Below are 19,317 nucleotides of genomic sequence, written 5' to 3' on the forward strand. Positions count from 1 at the left end.
GCCCGGCCTTTTTTTTTTTTTTTTTTTTTTTTCGTTACTCTAGTTTTATAGAAGAATGACTCGACAATCAGGGAAGTTAAATAACTTGTCTAGGATCTTATAACTAATAAATAAATACGTAAAGTCAGGGTGGAATTTAAGGCTTTATATATCCCAGTCTAAAGTTCTTTCTACCAAAGGATGATATTTCTTATTCACCATTATTTATTATTTTGTTTTTCTTAACCCCTCTTTTACATAAACTCCCCATTCCTAACCCACTCTCTTGCCCTTCCTCCCTCAGAAAATGCTGAGGGGCCGGGCGCGGTGGCTCAAGCCTGTAATCCCAGCACTTTGGGAGGCCGAGACGGGCGGATCACGAGGTCAGGAGATCGAGACCATCCTGGCTAACACGGTGAAACCCCGTCTCTACTAAAAAATACAAAAAACTAGCCGGGCGACGTGGCGGGCGCCTGTAGTCCCAGCTACTCGGGAGGCTGAGGCAGGAGAATGGCGTAAACCCGGGAGGCGGAGCTTGCAGTGAGCTGAGATCCGGCCACTGCACTCCAGCCTGGGCGGCAGAGCCAGACTCCGTCTCAAAAAAAAAAAAAAAAAAAGAAAAGAAAATGCTGAGGGATTTCCCTGAGTCTAAGGAAGCAGTACAGCAATCTTTATCCTTGGAAATTCTTCTCCATGGCAAGGAATTCTGGGAAGGTGCCAGGCCAGCTTGGGGCTTTGCATAGGTTAATGGCGTTTTCCTCCTCTCTTCCCTGGCAGTCTTGGGGTGGGCCCCAGCCTGGGTTCCGGCCTCTCTTCCGCCAGCTTGAGTGGAAATGGTGACGGAGATGATGCAGTCCAGGTCCGGAAGGGTGGAAGCTGGGAGAGTAAATTTAGTAACGCTATAGCTAAGGTCCTCGGGACCCACTGCCAGGGTCAGATACTCCTTGGAATGCTGGCTGCTGCCCCTGCTTCCTTTCCAAGTCCCCTGGTAGATGGCTTGAAGAGAGAGTGGAGGGAAACCCTGCTTCCCTGGGTCTGCTTCCTTACCCCTCAGTCACACTCTTAGCTTTCCCCAGTAACATTTCACAGCAAGTGGGAAGTTTCTCAGCTTAGCTAGTTGGCCAAGGGATGGGCATGGGGGCACACATTAGTACACAAATGTCCTCACATCCCAGATACCAAAAACATGAGCCAGGGAGAGAGGGATGGGTGATGGGTGAGAGGCAGTGGGGTGGTGGTGGGGAGGATTCAAGTTCTGGCTCTGGAATCTGTCTTACTCCTGGTTCTAATGGTCTAAGCTTTCTATAGCACCTAGCCAATTAAGAACCCAAGAGTTAAGAACCCAGTATTCCCAGTATTAGTTATCACTAAAGTTTTTTGTTTTTAATTAAAAAAAAATTTTTTTTAACTGATTGTGTTGGGTTGAGGTTGCTTTCTGGGGAAGAAAAGGTGTAGGAGTTGAGACATCTGGAGATAGCAGAAATGGCTGAGTTTTTCTTTTGTGTCTCCTTTAAGAAAACATCCTACTAAAGCCCTGGGAAGAGAGACAAACAGTGAAGAGGAGAATGAAAGATTTCAGGAGGGAGCTCCTGTTTTAGCCCTGCCACCTACCTGGGGGCCCTCTGGCTACCAGTGTCCTTGGAGGGGCCTCCTTGCTGCTTCTCCCACTAAGGTAGATTTTCCCCATCCTGCTTAAGGCTCCACAATGGCCAAGGGTCTTCAGCTGTCAAAATCTGGGTTCTGAGTAGCATAGGGCAAGAAGGCACAGAGGTATAGATTGAGCCCTATAGGACTGTTTGTGCTTACAGTGGCAAGAGGCAGGACTGGTATGGTGTAGTATACATGCTGTGGCTGACTGGAGACTTGGCACTGCTCCCAGACAACTCCCACCCAAGCTCTTTAGCTGCCTCTACTTCCCTTCAGCATGAGCATTTGGGGAATGTTGGTGACTGGTGCTACCTCTGCCCTGAGAACTCTGCCACGGAACCTACTTCTTTCCCTCTCCTGCCCTGACCTTCCCACTCACCAGCTTTCTGCTGTGTCCCTAGGAGCTCTGGAGCCTTAGGACCATGGATGCTCTCAACAGGAACCAAATAGGCCCTGGATGCAAGACCCAGACCATGGTGCAGGTGAGTGGGATCAGGGCTGAGGCAAGAGAGATACGGTGGGGATGGCATCAGCTCTTCTACCCCCTTGTGGTCCCAGCCCAAGGATGAAAGGAGCAATTCTGTTCCTCTCTGCCCTTCCCCAGGTCCCAAGCCTATTAACAGCTCAGTCTTTATCTGAATCAGGTTAATTGGTTCACCCAGAAACTACCCGTCGAAAGTCAGAAAGCAGTTTACAGATTGACCCTAGGCTGTATCACTCTCCTTGATCCATGCCTCTATCTTCCCTGTACTTGAGATTAGCAGGGGCAAGCAATGGCCAAGTGGATAGCCATGGACAAGTCTGCAGGGAGCTCAACTGGCCTTCCTCTACAGTACCCCTGCTGCTTATCCAATGCCACCCCCACCCCCCACCGCTTTCTCCTTGCTTCTGTTTTAATAGACAAAAGGGACAGTTAAGCCAAGACTTGAGATAAATCCAGTGGGACGAGTTAGTGGCCTAGATTCAGATCTAATTACAATGTAGTGGAATAATGCTCTGTGTAAGATTTTGTGCTAAGCCTTTCAGCACCCTCAGAGCCCTTTGGAGAGGGGCAAGGGCTGGAGAGAGTGCTGGTGTGACTGGTTTAGGGTGGTAAGGTGCTGAGTCTAATGATGCTTGTCCTCCACCCCTACTACCTACAGAAAGGACCCTTGGACCTGATCGAGACAGGCAAAGGGCTGAAAGTGCAAACGGACAAACCCCACCTGGTGAGCCTGGGCAGTGGGCGACTCAGCACAGCCATCACCCTCCTGCCGCTGGAGGAAGGTAAGTGTGAACAGGGCATCTCACTCGTCACCCCTCTATCCTTGTAGGCATTCCTGCCCTGGAGGCCCAGCTCCTGCATGTGTTGGGGCCCTTCTACTGTCTGCTGGCAATGCTCGCCTCCCCACCCCACCAGCTTGCTTCCCTTCTCTCTGCCTCCCCAGACTGCCTGCCTTCCTTGGTAGATAATCTGGTTCCATGAGTGGGCTTAAAGATCAGCTTAGAAACAAGGAGGAGACGCCGGGTGTGGTGGCTCACGCCTGTTATCCCAACACTTTGGGAGGCTGAGGTGGGCGGATCATGAGGTCAGGAGTTCTAGACCAGCCTGGCCAATATGGTGAAACCCCATCTCCACTAAAAATACAAAAATTAGCTGGGCATGGTGGCACGGGCCTGTAGTCTCAGCTACGTAGGAGGCTGAGGCAGAAGAATCGCTTGAAGCCAGGAGACAGAGGTTGCAGTGAGCCGAGATCGTGCCACTGCACTCCAGCCTGGGCAACAGAGCGAGACTCCATCACAAAAAAAAAAAAAAAAAAAAAAAAGAAGAAGAAGAAAAGAAACCATGAAGAGAGCACTGAGAGAAACAGGAGAACACATTGCTCTTAGCAACCAATGTGGCCAAGAAGAAAAAGGGCCCCACTCCAGGGCATTGGCTTGCACGGGAGGCTATACCGTAGGTAGAGAATGGAGAGATGGGAGCTGGGGACAAGATCTCCCAAGATAAGGCCCTGGCACGGCCCCCTTCACCTTTCAGCTTCTGCCCGCCCTCTCTCCTCTCCTGGCTGCACTTGTTGCCTGGGTGATACTACATTCTCCACATTCTCCAAATACCAGTCCCAGGCGCTCTGTCAGTGGGAGGGGCTGTTCTTGCTGCAGTTAGGGGAGAGCCTGCACTGAAGAGAGAGGTTGCACTGAACAGAGAGGTTAGCGAGGGAGATGAAGTGTTGCAGGTAGCAGAAGCGGGGGAGAGAAGAAGGAGAGAAAGGGAGATTTAGAAGAAAGGAGGAGTAGGCTGAAGGGGAAAAAGAAAAAAGGACAATAGGGAGAGGCAGTGGGGGAATAAGGGAGGATCTGCAGAAAAGCAGTCTTCCTTCTCCATCTGTGGAGTCTGGGTCTTCCCATCTCTGGGCCTCCCATTCTCAGGCAGAGTTTTCTCTGAGAAGAGCTTCTATCACTTACTGTATAGACCAGGCTCAGGGGCCCAGTAGGGGTGGCCAATGGTGGGCAGAGATTCTCCCTGGAGTAGGAGGTGGAATATGTTTCCACTGTGGCCCTCCTTGCCCTGTCACTGCCTCCTCAGCCTGGACAACCCTTCTGATTCAGTTTGCCTCTTGTCTCCAGGGAGGACGGTGATTGGCTCTGCAGCCAGAGACATCTCACTACAGGGCCCAGGCCTGGCTCCAGAGCACTGCTACATCGAGAACCTGCGGGGCACCCTCACCCTCTACCCCTGTGGCAATGCCTGCACTATTGATGGTCTCCCTGTCCGGCAGCCTACCCGGCTCACTCAGGGTAAGGGTGGACACCTCCAGATGGAGGGGGCCTCTGTTTAAAGGCTTGTGTGTGTTAGGCACCGGGGAGACTGGCTGTGGTGGTTGCCATGGCAACTGCCTGAGTGCCCATACTGGGAATGGAGTACTCAGGTGCATCTGAATGTGCCTAAACAACATACCGAACCCTCTCAGCATCCAGACATGTTTTCAACCTGTTTTTCTTCTCTGGTCACCCCCAACCTGCCTCCACATACCATGGGGAGAGAAGAGGTTCTGATTCCCGCCATCAGAGGGCCTGGGGCATGATGGGATTGTTAGTGGTTGTTGGGGAAGAGCAATTGGAGCAGCAGTGAGAGGGTATCAATGGCATTGTTCCATGATGCCAAGAGGAAGTTGTTTTGAGAAGCTGAAGAGGAGGACAATACTTCCTGATGGGGATGGGGCAAGGGTGAAATCTGAGGACATGCCTGCTCCTGTTACGAGACTGCTGACAGTAGCTTTTGGGTCACGAATATAACCCAAAGCAATAGACCATTCTGTTGTGTAAGGTGGCTCTAAAAACTAGGCCCCTGGCCGGGCATGGTGGCTCACTCCTGTAATCCCAGCAATTTGGGAGGCCAAGGCGGGTGGATCACTTGAGGACAGGAGTTCAAGATCAGCCTGGCCAACATGGTGAAACCCTGTCTCTACCCAAAATACAAAAATTAGACACGTGTGGTGGCGCACGCCTGTAGTCCTAGCTACTCAGGAAGCTGAGATAGGAGAATCGCTTGAACCTGGGAGGCAGAGGTTGTAGTGAGCTGAGATGGCGCCACTGCACCCCAGCCTGGGCAACAGAGCAAGACTCCGTCTCAAAAAATAAATTAAATAAATAAATAAATAAATAAATAAATAAATAAATAAATAAATAAAAACTAGGCCCCTAATTACTATGGTTAGCAGGCAGGTAAGCAGTTGGCCCAGGTGGCACTTCGACAGACCAGGTGTGCTCACCCTGGAAACAGGGTTTTGGGCATCAGTTCATACAGTGAGTTGTCAGATTAGGAGAATGAGAAAAACAGATTTGGGTGGAGGTTAGAGGTGAGGTTAAAGGCTAACAGGAGGACAGGAACTTTGGGCTAAGCCTGGCTCTGAGCAGGTTCTGATGGCCTAGCATTGTTTTCTGGGGGCTCTTACTGCCTAGAAGCCCCTTGGAAGTGGCCATCCTACTCACTCCACTGTCTCCTTCTCTCCTCTTCATCCTCCTTAAGGCCTTTCAATGTCACTTCCTTCACAGCTGATTCAGGAGACCTGACCTTTCCCCCATCTTTTTTTTTTTTTTTTTTTTTGAGACAGAGTCTCGCTCTGCCGCCCAGGCTGGACTGCAGTGGCCGGATCTCAGCTCACTTGCAAGCTCCGCCTCCCGGGTTTACGCCATTCTCCTGTCTCAGCCTCCCGAGTAGCTGGGACTACAGGCGCCCGTCACCTCGCCCGGCTAGTTTTTGTATTCTTTTTAGTAGAGACGAGGTTTCACCGTGTTAGCCAGGATGGTCTCGATCTCCTGACCTCGTGATCCGCCCGTCTCGGCCTCCCAAAGTGCTGGGATTACAGGCTTGAGCCACCGCGCCCGGCCAATTTTTTTTTTTTTTTAACCCCAGTCTTTTCTTCCTGCCCTCGGGTAGGGGGCAGGGCATGCAAAAATTGACTTCAGGGAGGCAGGTCCACCAGTAGCAGCACGCAGGCCATTGCCTTCTCCAGGGCTTCAAGGTCTCTGACTTTGGATGAGAGGAGGAATCCCCCAAAATTGGGGCTTGGCTATGATGACAGCAGGTTCCTAACAGTCCTGTTCAGTCTCAGAGAGAGCATCTTCTTTAAGATTTGGGAGCATGGAGATGAGACAATAGAGCAGCAAGGAGAGGCAGGACAAAATTTAAAGAAGGCTCAGCACTTACTACCCCCGCCCCAAACCTATCACATTCATCGGTAAGAACGTTGTTCCCCTGCATGTTGTGAGCAGGGTATGCTTGTGTTGTTCATTCTTTCTGGTGCATCATTTAGCTTCCTGAGAAGAGGGAGAGCCTGGGGCCAAGATGGAATTCTGAGGCATTTCCTGTGGCCCCAGTGACCCCTCCCGACTCTTCTCCAGCCAGAAGCCTACCCAGCCAAGTATGTACCCTCCCACTCTCTTCTGACCCTAAACCCCTTCCCATTTTCTCTCCCCATCCCCCATAGCCTTCTTGTCTGGGCTTGCCTGTCTCCAAAGCTTGGCAGCCTATGGAGGGGTAGGCAGAGGCACAAAGGAATGGGTGTTCTTCTCCCCAGTCCTCCCCCTCCCCTGGGCTCCAGGAGCTGAGGGTTTCCTTGTCTCATCTCTGGAGCAAGGCACCAAGCCCAGCCCTGCGTGGCCCTACTCCGGACATTCTTGGGAGTGTGTTTCCCTGGAAACTGGGTGGTTCGGGGGTGCATGTGCTATCTCTGTGTGCCTGTGTAACTGGAGTGTGTTTATGTAGCTCCGGATGTGTTTGTGACTCTGGGCTTACGAATCTCTGTGTTTGTGTCTTTCTTTGTATTTATGGATCAGTGTGTTCAAGTGGGCTGTAGGGGTGAACTCAGGACTGATAGTACCAAAATGTCTGTGTATGTACTCCTATGAGTATATGAGACCTCACTGGTCATATGCCTATCTGTGGGCATATATACAAGAAGATCATTTTCCCTTCCTTGTTCCCCTAATCTGGCCTTGTAGAGGCGACCCTCCTCTTTGAAAAACAAGGGCTACCCTGGGAATAACAAGGAGCCTACTTTGGCCTTAGATGCATCATTCTGGGCACTGTGCCCAGCCATAGGCAACTTGGAGAGACACACTTCATGACAAGCAGAGATGGCAGTGACAGGCTCTTCCAGCAGGAATATGCTTGGGCCAGGGGAAGGGGGAGGCGGGCAGAAAACAGATGCCAACCTTTAGCACAGAGCTGTGAACATAGGAGCATGAAGTGAGGGAGCCAGGAAGGTCCTGATTCCACCCCCTGTACCCAGGCATCTTGGCACATCCCACATTGCCCCCTTCTCTACAGAGCAAGGGGTGGTGCTCAGAATAGGACCAAGGGAATGAGGAGGAATCTCAATCTGGGTCTAGGCTGCCCCACCCTGGGACCACAGCGCCAGACCACATGAAAGATCTGGGAGGGAACCAAGCAGGGGAGGACCCAGAAAGCCACCAGCTCAGGGCCCAGGCTGTCTAGACAGTAGGTCCCCATCCACTCCTAGCATTTCCTCCGAGCCCTGGTCTCCAGTCTCCTTCATTCCCTAAGCCTCTCATTGGTGGGTAGGGGCTTGCGTGGGGGCCAGCAGAGCAGTGTGGCTGGGGAGCCGGATTTCTGGGTTATCCAGCTGCCTGTCTCTGGGATCCAGGATATTGAACCTTTTTTTTTCCCACCCAGTTATTCCATCTGTAAATTGGGAGTGAAGCCTTCAACCTTTTTCTGTTATGAGACTGATAACAATCTTGACTAATAAAGCTCAAAGGAAGGAGGGCAGGGCGAAGGCTCCCAGCTTCCCACTTCTTTGTGTCTGCCTCCTGCCCTATTTCTCATTGGCAGGCATCCTCTGTGTCTGCCTAGGTCTATCCAGCTGGCCATCACAGTTTCCAGACCGATGAATCACTCTTCCTGAGGAGATTTTTTTTTAAGCCTCCCTTCATTTTGCATTTGACCCTATATGGTTCTTCCTTTTTCCTCAGAAGGGAATAAGATACGTGTGCACACGTGAGTGTGTGCATGTGTATGCACATAGTTGGCAGCATGGGTGAGTGAGCTAGTGGGCTGTTCAGCAAGAATGGAAAACTTGCCTGATTATTCATCTAAGAGGTTGATTTTATTTCAGAGTTTCTCCAGGGACTGAGTGAAAGGAAAGCTATGCCTGGGTGAGTGTGTAACTAAAAGGAGTTGTCTGGGGGATGTGTGCATGAGAATAAAGGTGTGTGAGAGACAGACAGTGTGTTTAATGAAGGTGTCTGTGTGACTCAGAGCATGCAGAGATGAAGTAGTGTCAGCGTGACTGAGCAAGTGTTGGTGTGTATCTGAGAGACACTGTGTCAGGCTGTGTGAGCTGCCTGCTGAGAGCATACAACATTGTGTTCCGTAAGGCTCTGGTGTGCAGGGGCCAGGTCCCTGGAACAAGAGGAACTGGGGGACCTGGCTGGATGGTGGGTATTAATACCTGCCTGGGCTGGGTGCGGTGGCTCATGCCTGTAATCCCAACACTTCGGGAGGCTGAGGCGGGTGGATCACCTGAGATTGGGAGTTCGAGACCAGCCTGACCAACATGGAGAAACCCCGTCTCTACTAAAAATACAAAATTTGCTGGGTGTGGTGGTGCATGCCTGTAGTCCCAGCTATGGGAGGCTGAGGCAGGAGAAATTGCTCGAACCCGGGAGGTGGAGGTTGTAGTGAGCCGAGATCGCGCCATTGCACTCTAGCCTGGGCAACAAGAACAAAACTCCGTTTCAAAAAAAACAGAACAAAACAAAACAAAACACCTCCCTGACTCAGAATCTCAGCCTGACTTTGGGGGCTCCAGATACCTGTTTCCCAAGTAGGATGGGTACCTTATTGGAGTCGGGGGGCTCTTTGCTGGGTCGAGCACAACTGGAGGTTGTGGCCGGGGTGCAGGCTGGCTTCCAGGGGCCCAGGAAGTTGGCTGGCTGGAAAGGGCAGTGCCTTGGTCCAGGGTCATGGGTTGGGCTACGGGGAGTGGGGCCAGAAGAGGAGGTGTTTAGGGTGGAGACAGGAGGTGGGCTGAGTGCTTGCATTGTACAGAGCACTGCTTTGGCCTGAACTCCTAGCCCAGGGTAACCTTGTTACAGTGACAGCCTGAGGGCCAGAGCAGGACCTAGTGACCTAGCTGGACCTGTAGAGCCCCTGCTCTTTTCCTCTCCTTCTCTCCCTCAGATATGGACCCATGGAATGTCAGAGCTGACTTTCTGTAGATAAGGAAGCCGAGGTCAGAGGGTGTGACTGGCCCAAGGTACTATAGCCAGTTAGGGCCGGCCAGCCCAGCTACCACTGACCTCTTACCACAGCGGGCTGGGAATGAGATCCTGTCCTTTGCTTGGCCTCACTCCTGGCTCCTGGCTCTTCACTCTCTGGCCTCTTTACTTACCTCTCACCTTTCCTTCACTCAGTCACCTCCCTTGAACCTTTCCTTCCCGCCCACTTTTCTTCCTGCCCGGGGTCCAGGATCCCAAGCCGGCAGCCTTTCTGCATCCTCCCGCCCCGCCCTCTCCATCCAGCTCTCCACTCGTCTCCTCCATCACTTCCTCTTCCCCTCCTCCTCTCCTTTGTCCCTCCCTCCCTGGCTCCCTTCCCCCGCCGCTGGTGGCCGGCCCGCCCCTCCCCGGGCATTGGCGGCTGCTCGCTTCCTCGCTGCTCGCTCCGAGCCTGGAGCCGGCGGCTCGGGAGGTCGGCCCGCCCCCTCAGAGGCCCCAGGCGGGCCCGGGACCTGGAGGGCCTGAGCTAGCGGGGGCGAGCGGTCCGGAGGTCCGGTTTCGGCGGTGAGTCCTCAGCCCCGGGCCAGCCACAGCCCCCAAGCCGCAAAGCTTGGAGAAGCTCAGGCTGGGAGGGGCGTCTTGAGGAGGGTGGGCGGGAGGAGGGGCATGGGGTCCTCTGACCTTCTTTGGGAGCTTGAGGCGGAGAGACTCGATTGTGTGTGTTCCCTGAACATTTCTAAATGGGGATTCTGGGCTTGGGGGCACTTCTCAGTCGGTAGACCTTATCTTCCCAGCGCTCCGGCAGCCCCCTCCTTAGGACTCACCTCCATCAGATAAGGTTAAAGGGTCCTGGTTAGAATGAGGGGGGTCTACCTTATGGCCAAGGAGGGTCTCTGATAGGAAGGACCAAGGCCCTTCCTCCCATATTCCCTTCACTCGGTCTCCCTTTGGCCAATCCACTCTATTTGTGTGACCAGGAGGGCAGTGACAGTAGCTCTGAGAGTGTGTGAGCATGTACGCCCATGAGTCTGTTGTGTTACTATGAGTGTGTATGAGTGTGAGCCTGTTTGTGTTGGTGTTTCTCCTCTGCATCTCTCACAGGTAGGATTCACCCTCTCCTTCGCCTAGTTTTTCCCCTCCAGAGGTGCAGCTCCTCCACCCACCTGCACACAGCTGGACCCTGACCCCCTCTGGGCATGGGGGACACTGACCATGACTTTGGCAGGATGGGCAGGGGTTCCTGGGCTCCCTGAAAGGGCTGGCCTTTGGGGGTGTGGGGTGGGAGTGGGCGGAGAGGAGGCTTCTTCCCAGAAACAGGCCGGCCAGACCCCTAGGGGCTGTAGGGGCGAGCACTAGGGCAATGCCTGAAGCTTCTGCATGCAAATAGAAAGTTAATTTGGGCAGGAGCCGGGTTGCTCTCAGTCCTGCTGCTCTCCTGCCTGCTCTATTAATACAGATCCAGCTCTGGTGCTTGGCATCACTATTTATAGCCCAGAGGCAGCATGCCACACCCCCTTATGTGGGGGAGGGTGAAGGGCTGAGGAGGGGGCAGAAAACACACAGCTATAGGGGCCCAAGTGAAGGATCCCTAGATGCCTACATCCTACTTGGGTGGGCCTGGCACTGCTGGACTGGAATCCACTCAGACTCCCCACCTCCTTCCCAGCCTGGACTGTGTGGTTAGGCTCCTGATCCCCACCACCCACGACCCTGGGTTGAGTGGGTCTGTCTAGACCCTGTGAACTCATCACTAATAAGCTTGTTAAATGGCTAAAAGGAGGGGGAGGGGCTTGACAGGGCTCTTTCTGAAACAGCTGTGGTTGTAATTATGTGGACAGTGTGGTTGGCTATCATTTATTCCAGTTATGAATACTGTGGGATCCTCTTCTCTGACTGGTGACTTGGCAGGGAAGGCTCCCTCTCTCTCCTTTAGAATTGTTGGTGTCTGGGTACCTGGGAGGGCCTTTGTGTATGCCAGGATAGTGAGTGGCTTTATCCACTATGGTTATCTGCCATGGGCTTCTCAGCCTACTAAACCCCCAACCCAAGCAATGCCCAGGATCCCAGGAACAGGCTCCTGAGCTGCTTAGTTAGGGACCTGCCAAGGTACCCACGTGGCCTGGGATGCCCCTTGCCCTTGTGGCCTGCCTGAGCTGAACTGTCTCAGCGTCCAGGAATGTAGACTCCTCTGCCAGTCTTAGACTGACGTGAAGCTTGGGGTGCCAAGTGGCACCAGATTGGGTAGACAGGAGGCTGAGACTGGGGGCCAGGGGTGTGGACAAATTGGAAGGATTGGTGGTAGAGAGCAACAGGGCTCTGGCTTCTCCCAATATAGTATCTTCTGCGGGAGCCCTCCAGCACCTGGTGTGGCTGGGAGGTGGAGTTCTGCCAGCTACACTTAGACGCCTGTGGGCACACCTGCCACTGTGCACACTCCTGGTGCCCCTGGCTACATTTTCCAGCTCCCACATGCCCTCCCCCTCCAGGTACTCACGCTTGCTGGGCAGGACTGGGCTTGTGTCTACTGCCCGGGAATGTGCTTGGCTGAGGCCGGGCCCAGTGGCCTAGTCTTGGCCTGATGCCAGGGGAGACCAGGGAGCATGCAGAGGGTGCTTAGTCAGAAAGAAAGGTGGTGATCACTCCCTAGACTTGCACCACACAGCTCTCCTAAGGTCACAAAACAATAACGAGTGGGAGCAAATTCAGGACCCCCCCAGGTCATCTGACTGATCTATGGTTTTTCCTCTTGTTCCCTATCTCAGAGCTTTTTTGTGTGACCCTGGAAGTTGCTGCCTCTCAGACTGACTCTTCTACCCTTCTCCCCAAGGGGCAGATAGATGGATCATGCATACAGGTTGGGGTTGGGGGACAGGGGTGTCAGTATTCTCTGAACATTTGTGTGTGTGTCTGTGTGTGACAGAGTTTTGCTCTGTCACCCAGGCTGGAGTGCAGTGGCGTAATCTCGGCTCACTGCAGCCTCTGCCTCCTGGGTTCAAGCAATTCTCTTGCCTCAGCCTCCTGAGTAGCTGAGACTACAGGCGCACGCCACCACTCCCAGCTAAGTTTTGTATTTTGAGTAGAGACGGAGTTTCACCATGTTGGCCAGGTTGGTCTCGAACTGCTGACCTCAGGTGATCCGCCCGCCTCAGCCTCCCAAAATACTGGGATTACAGGCTTGAGCCACTGCGCCTGGCCTCTCTGTATATATTTTTAGAGTACTTTCACATACACTGTCTTATTAACCCTACAAGATCAGTGGTATTGTCCCCATTTTTCTGATTAAGAGAACTAGATTCAGAGGTGAAGTGACTTCACCCAGAGATCTCACAGCTAGTAAGAAGAGGAGTTAGGACGAGGACTCAGATCTTGGGACTCACTCACCTGTACTTTTTCTACTCTGTCTTGTGCTGCGGAGCCCTGGAGGTGCCCATCTCAAGCACAGGCAGGGTCAGGTGTGGACTATGTGGACTCTGAGAGCAGGTGGGGATGGGTCTTTAGAGCCGAGGTGAGCCTGCTAGTGCTGTGAGGTGGAGTAGCTTCAGCCCTGCCTGCCCTTCCAAGTGTTTTCTTTCTTTCTTTTCTTTTCTTTTCCTTTTTTTTTTTTTTTGAGACAGAGTTTAGCTCTTGTCACGCAGGCTGGAGTGCAGTAGCGTGATCTCAGCTCACTGCAGCCTCTGCCTCCCAGATTCAAGCTATTCTCTGGCCTCAGTCTCCTGAGTGGCTGGGATTATAGGCACCCACCACCATGCCTGGCTAATTTTTGTATTTTTTGTATTTTTAGTAGAGATGGGATTTCACCACATTGGCCAGGCTGGTCTCGAACTCCTGACCTCAGGTGATCCACTCGCCTCTGCCTCTGAAAGTGTTGGGATTACAGGTGTGAGCCACCACACCCGGTCTTCAAGTGTTTGCTTTCTCTGCAGGCTGCATGTTGTGCCTGGGTCAGTCCACCTTCCTTCGCTTTAACCACCCGGCTGAAGCCAAGTGGATGAAAAGCATGATTCCAGCAGGGGGCCGAGCCCCTGGGCCCCCCTACAGCCCTGTTCCTGGTAGGTACCAGAGTGGGGGGGGGGCGCAGGGGGCTGGGGTATTCCTTCAGCAGTCCTCCTTGCTCATTTCAGCCACACTTGGAGTGTTAGGGCAAGACAGTACCTAAGGTCTGGGCTCACTGCCACCGGCCATGGGCTGGTGGAGAATGCCAGGCAGTGGGACCACTGAGAGCTAACCAAGGCAGTGCTGCTTAGCTAAAACTGGGAAATTATGTGTCTTGAGGGATAGTGGGCTCTGCCAGCGTGTACCCCACTGCCCTGGAGGTTGCTACTCAGTATCTGGAACTCTGGCCCACTTGTGTCAGCACAGGGAGGCTCACCCTCTAGGGTGTCCTGAGGGGCAGAAGGAAGCATTAGGTTGAACTCCCTGTAAGCTGTGGTGGGGATCATGTCCTTGGGCCTCGCCCAACCCTCACTCCATGCTCTGCCCGCTGATGACTCAGTGGAGCAGCTGTATTTTGTGTGTGAATTATTGATCCCCAGAAGAGGATTGGTGATTGTTCTGGGGAACCAACACAGGCCCCCTCAGCCCAGCTGCATAGGGGGTGGGGTGCAGACCAGGAGGCTATTATTGGGTCTACCATCTCAGACTTTGTGCTGGCATTTAGATGGCTATGGGGTGACAGGTGCTGGGGCAGATGGACATGAATGTCAGGTACACCTAGCGAGGTGGTATCAGCAGCCTAAGTGGATAGCCTGGGGACCTGAAGAAAGGTGAGTGGTCACTGGGCTTACCAGTATCCATGGCAACCCCTCTGACTATATCCCACACAGTCCCCATAATTTTGGACCCAGACTCAGTCTTGCAAAGTCTTTCTTTTCTCTTCTTCCCACCCTCAATCTTTTCCAGTCCTCTGGGGGCCCAGAAGCCTGGTTTCCCAGTCTACTCCCTAGTTAATTTTACCCTGCCCTCACCCCAGCCTTGTCATGTCACTCCCTTAGCTGTTTGGGGCAGTGGTTCCAGGGACTCCTGTATGGTTGACTAGGGCTGAGGCATGGCAAAAGCAGGCTCTTGCTGGCATGGCTTAATGGGATAATTGGAGGCACTGAGCTTCACCTCCTTGCTGGCAGCCTGGCTTCCAGGAACCAGCCATTAGCACCAGCTCCCTCCCCTACCTCTGATTGGATGAAGACACACCCCTCGCCCAGCCCTGGAGGCTTTTTCTTTTTCTTTTTCTTTTTTTTTTTTTTTAATCCTGGGCCTCTGGTTCCTATGGTGGGAGGCCCTGACATCCCATTAGACTAGGAGCCCCTGGAACTTCTGGCCAGCTCTGCAGCAGGTGCCCATCTTCTTTGTATAATGCCCTTCTTTTTTCTTTTTTTTTTGTTTTGAGATGGAGCCTCACTCTGTCGCCCAGGCTGGAGTGCAGTGACGCGATCTCGGCTCACTGCAACCTCCACCTCCTGGGTTCAAGTGAGTCTCCTGCCTCAGCCTCCCAAGTAGCTGGGACTACAGGTGCGTTTCACCACACCTGGCTAATTTTTTATTTTTAGTAGAGATGTGGTTTCACCATGTTGGTAAGGCTGGTCTCGAACTCCTGACCTCAGGTGTTACGTCCACTTCAGCCTCACAAAGTGCTGAGATTACAGGTGTGAGCCACCATGCCTGGCCTCTTCTTTTTTTTTTTTTTTTTTTTTGAGACAGTTTGCTGTGTCCCCCAGGAGGCAGGAGTGATCTCAGCTCAATGCAACCTCCTGGGTTCAAGCGATTCTCGTACCTCAGCCTCCTGAGTAGTTGGGATTACAGACATGTGCCACCATACCCAGCTAATTTTTTGTATTTTTAGTAGAGGTGGGGTTTCACCATGTTGGCCAGGCTGGTCTTGAACTCCTGTCCTCAAGTGATCTGCCCACCTCGGCCTCCCCAAGTGTTGGGATTATAGGTGTGAGCCACTGTGCCTGGCCTACCTGCCCTTCTTGAGGAGGGATATAGGATATAGATTGGAGGAGTCTAGTCTTGGGGTGAATTGACAACAATAGGCTTAGAGCGCCTATCATTGTTAACTGTTTTAAGTCACAGGCAGGAAGGCCCTGCCAATTCCCTTCCATTACAGAAGGAGAAACTGAGGACAAGTGACTTGGCTAAGGTTGCACAGCAGGTCAGTGTTAGAGCTAGCTGGTACCAGAACCAGATCTCCTGGCTTCTTCTCCAAAGCCCTGTTAGTCTCACTGTGCTAGGAGGAAGTGGGCTAGTGCCCTGGCTCTTATGCATATGCAGCTCCCCAAAGTCAAAGACCTTTGCATTTCCCCCCAGCAGAATCAGAAAGTCTGGTAAATGGAAACCACACCCCACAGCCTGCAACACGGGGACCCTCGGCCTGTGCCAGCCACAGTTCCCTGGTGAGCTCTATTGAGAAGGACCTGCAAGAGATCATGGACTCACTGGTGCTAGAGGAGCCTGGAGCTGCTGGCAAAAAACCTGCCACAACCTCTCCACTGTCGCCGATGGCTAATGGTGGGCGCTACCTGCTGTCTCCCCCAACCAGCCCTGGTGCCATGTCTGTGGGCTCCAGCTATGAGAACACCTCTCCAGCCTTCTCTCCACTCTCTTCACCAGCCAGCAGTGGAAGCTGTGCCAGTCACTCACCCAGTGGGCAAGAGCCAGGACCTTCTGTGCCCCCGCTGGTACCTGCCCGTTCCTCCAGCTACCATCTGGCCCTGCAGCCCCCACAGTCCCGCCCAAGTGGTGCTCGCTCTGAGAGTCCTCGGCTGAGCAGGAAAGGGGGCCATGAGAGGCCTCCCAGCCCTGGCCTCCGGGGTCTGCTAACAGACAGCCCTGCAGCTACTGTGTTGGCAGAGGCCCGGAGAGCCACTGAGAGCCCCCGGCTGGGTGGGCAGCTGCCTGTGGTGGCCATCAGCCTGAGTGAATACCCAGCTTCTGGTGCTCTCAGTCAACCCACCAGCATTCCTGGCAGCCCTAAGTTCCAGCCTCCAGTCCCTGCTCCCCGAAACAAGATTGGCACACTCCAGGACCGCCCTCCCAGCCCTTTCCGCGAGCCTCCAGGCAGTGAGCGGGTGCTAACAACTAGCCCCTCACGCCAACTGGTGGGCCGAACATTTTCAGATGGGTTAGCCACCCGTACCCTGCAGCCTCCTGAGAGTCCCCGCCTGGGCCGGCGGGGCCTGGACAGTATGCGAGAACTACCCCCCTTAAGTCCATCTCTGTCCCGGCGAGCCCTCTCCCCACTGCCCACCCGGACCACCCCAGATCCCAAGCTAAGCAGGGAAGTGGCAGAGAGTCCTCGGCCCCGCCGCTGGGCAGCCCATGGGGCTTCACCAGAGGACTTCTCCCTGACGCTAGGGTCACGGGGCCGTAGGACACGGAGCCCCTCACCCACACTGGGTGAGTCTCTGGCACCCCGCAAGGGCAGCTTCAGTGGCGGGCTGAGCCCAGCCTACAGTCTGGGCTCTCTTACTGGGGCTTCACCCTGCCAAAGTCCCTGTGTCCAGAGGAAGCTCTCCAGCGGGGACTTGCGGGTGCCTGTCACAAGGGAGCGGAAAAATAGCATCACAGAGATCAGTGACAATGAGGACGACCTCCTGGAGTACCACCGGCGACAGCGCCAAGAACGGCTCCGGGAGCAGGAGATGGAGAGGCTGGTGAGCAGGTGCCAGGGAGGCTTGCCACTGTCCATGGCAGAGTCTCTGCCAGGGCTTGAGCAGGCCAGTTGGCAGAGTGGGAGGGGCCCTCAAACAGGGCTTGGGATTCTCAAGGTTCCCCACCTCCAGGATACACTTTAGTGATCAATATCTTATGGTTCCGGTGCCCTGAAGAAGAAACTTTTTTGAAATCTCTAAGGCTTTATTTTAAATTCGTGCTAATTTTGCATTTATTCAACATAGCATTTGTTTTAATGTATAAATTAAATTTCACATTGTTTACTCAAGCACAGTGAAGCTCTAGGAAAACATACCACAGGTATGGTAAGACCTTGAACCTCCCAGTTTGAGAAGCAGGTTGAAGTAGGTTGAGTAGGCTGAAGCTCAGAGAGGGGAATGGCTTTGTCCAAGGTCACACAGCAAGTTCTGGCAGAGCTGGAATTGGAAACCAAGTCTCCTGTCTGACTCTGAGACTTTTTTTTTAGAAAAGTACCTTGTCCTTTTTTGCTTCTCTTTGGCGTCTACAAGTGCGTGGGAGCTGCCCACCCTGGCCCAGGCAGTATCATCTAGGAGTGTGGGTGGCAGGGAAGAAGGACAGAGCAGGATAGGCAACCCTGGCCTGACCGTTAGCCAGCCTCTGTAATTGTGACTGTGTGTGTCCGTGTGCATGCGTGTGGGTGTGTGCAGGGGCTGGGTGTGGCTCTAGGCAGCTGTCCTGGAGATGGCATCTGAGCTGGGTGGGGGCCAGGATTCCCCAGATAACTCAGGGAGCTTAAGGGGCTCTGGCTGGTGTGTACACAGTCGAGCCCATGTACAGAAGAATGGATTCTGCCCTCTGTCCTTGCAAGCAGAACAGGGTTCTTTGGGAGGTGGGCAGGAACCCTGGGAGTGGTTTGAGGAGGAGAATCAGAACTGATGAGAACCAGAAATGAAGCATCTGGAGATGCGTTTGGAAGAGGTTGGGACAGTTTTGGATGAGGGTATAGGATTGTGTGTCTGTGCTGGATCGGGGTGAAATGAGGCGGATTCCGTCTTTTCCTTTGCTGCATCTTCTCTTCACTGTTTTTGCATTGGTCTAGATGGGAATGCATGGCCATTCTAAGCTGGGGTCTCATCCTGGAGAGGGGGCAGTGAGCCTGGCACAGGCTGAGTGGCAGGCACAGCCTCCCCCAACTCCTCCATCAGTCTCCCCACCCCCATTCCCACACATAAGCACACATCTTACCACTAGTCCTGACCTGCCTCACCTGCCACTTTAAGTCTTGGAGGCTGCCCGCCCTGCCCCTCCCACCTCAACCAGGCTGCTTATCTGGGTCCTGGGGCAGGGGTGGAGGCACTGGCCCAGCCTCCCAGGTGCCGAGGCTCTGTTCCTGTTTTTTTTTGCCATGGAACTGGGCAAGAAACAGGAGGGAAGCTGGGTAAGTGTATGAGAACGCCTCTCCAGCCTTCTCTCCACTTCCTGCGGTTTGGGTTCATGGCCAAACTGTAAGTGGTGAGAGACACTTGAGGAGGTCTAGGGACCCTAGAGAGCCATGGGAGCCTCACAAGCCAGGCTTCAGGCCTATAGATAGGCCTGCAGGAGAAGGCAACAAGACCAGGAATGCGATTGTATCATCCCTCCTTTACTTCCTAGGCCCCTGAGAGGTGACTGTATCTGAGTGGGTGTGTATGTGGAGAGGGGTGGATGAAGTGGTAGGGCCCTGGGAGTACTCACTCATGGGCCTGGGCATTCAAGGACTGGTAGCAGCCCATCCTGCTGATAAACAGCCAAGGACTGCCTGAAGGTAACTTGGAGCTGAGGTGGGGACAGAGGGCCGTGTCCTTGGTCTACCTCTTCTCCATGTGTGTCTGTGGTTGGGTGTCTGGTCCCTGTGGGCTTGTGGGTCTGTTTTCCAGCCCTGTCTGTCTGCATACATGCCCACCTGTCTGTATGCTAGACTGTGTTTATCTGTGAGTGTGCATCAGTGTGCATTTGTGCATGTCAGGGCTGGTGTCTTTGTACCTGCTTATTAATGCAAGTCCAGGGCACATATTGTGTCCTTGTGTGCCTGTGCATCAATGCTGGTGTGTCAGTGTGTGTCTGTAGATCTGTGTGTACCTGCGTTAGGACAAGCACCCAAGTTTATCTGTGTCTCATTGTGGTCTGTAGTCTACTTAACAGTATGTTTCCGTTATGTGTTTGGTGTGTTCCTTTGTGTCCATGAGGAAGCCCTGTCCTGGGGTAGATTGAAAAAAGAAAGGAACAGGAAGATGGAAGGGGCTGTCCCAGAAGTGGGCAGGAAGAACCAGGCTGTTGTGCCATGTAGACAGGTGGCACAAC

The 19,317-nt window shown here is 53.4% G+C and overlaps 1 protein-coding gene across 1 annotated transcript in view; it reads left to right on the forward strand.

Moving 5' to 3' along the window:
* Positions 1-19,317, forward strand: part of PHLDB1 (pleckstrin homology like domain family B member 1) — a 53,547-nt gene that overhangs the window by 2,381 nt on the left and 31,849 nt on the right. Inside the window, exons 2-6 of the mRNA XM_026449843.1 lie at positions 2,028-2,108; positions 2,769-2,892; positions 4,231-4,401; positions 13,272-13,397; positions 15,652-16,997. Of these exons, the coding sequence (XP_026305628.1) occupies positions 2,028-2,108; positions 2,769-2,892; positions 4,231-4,401; positions 13,272-13,397; positions 15,652-16,997 (1,848 nt within the window). The remainder of the gene's footprint in view (positions 1-2,027; positions 2,109-2,768; positions 2,893-4,230; positions 4,402-13,271; positions 13,398-15,651; positions 16,998-19,317) is intronic.

The sequence above is a fragment of the Piliocolobus tephrosceles genome, chromosome 13 (assembly GCF_002776525.5).
Source record: "Piliocolobus tephrosceles isolate RC106 chromosome 13, ASM277652v3, whole genome shotgun sequence".
Lineage (NCBI taxonomy): Eukaryota > Metazoa > Chordata > Mammalia > Primates > Cercopithecidae > Piliocolobus > Piliocolobus tephrosceles.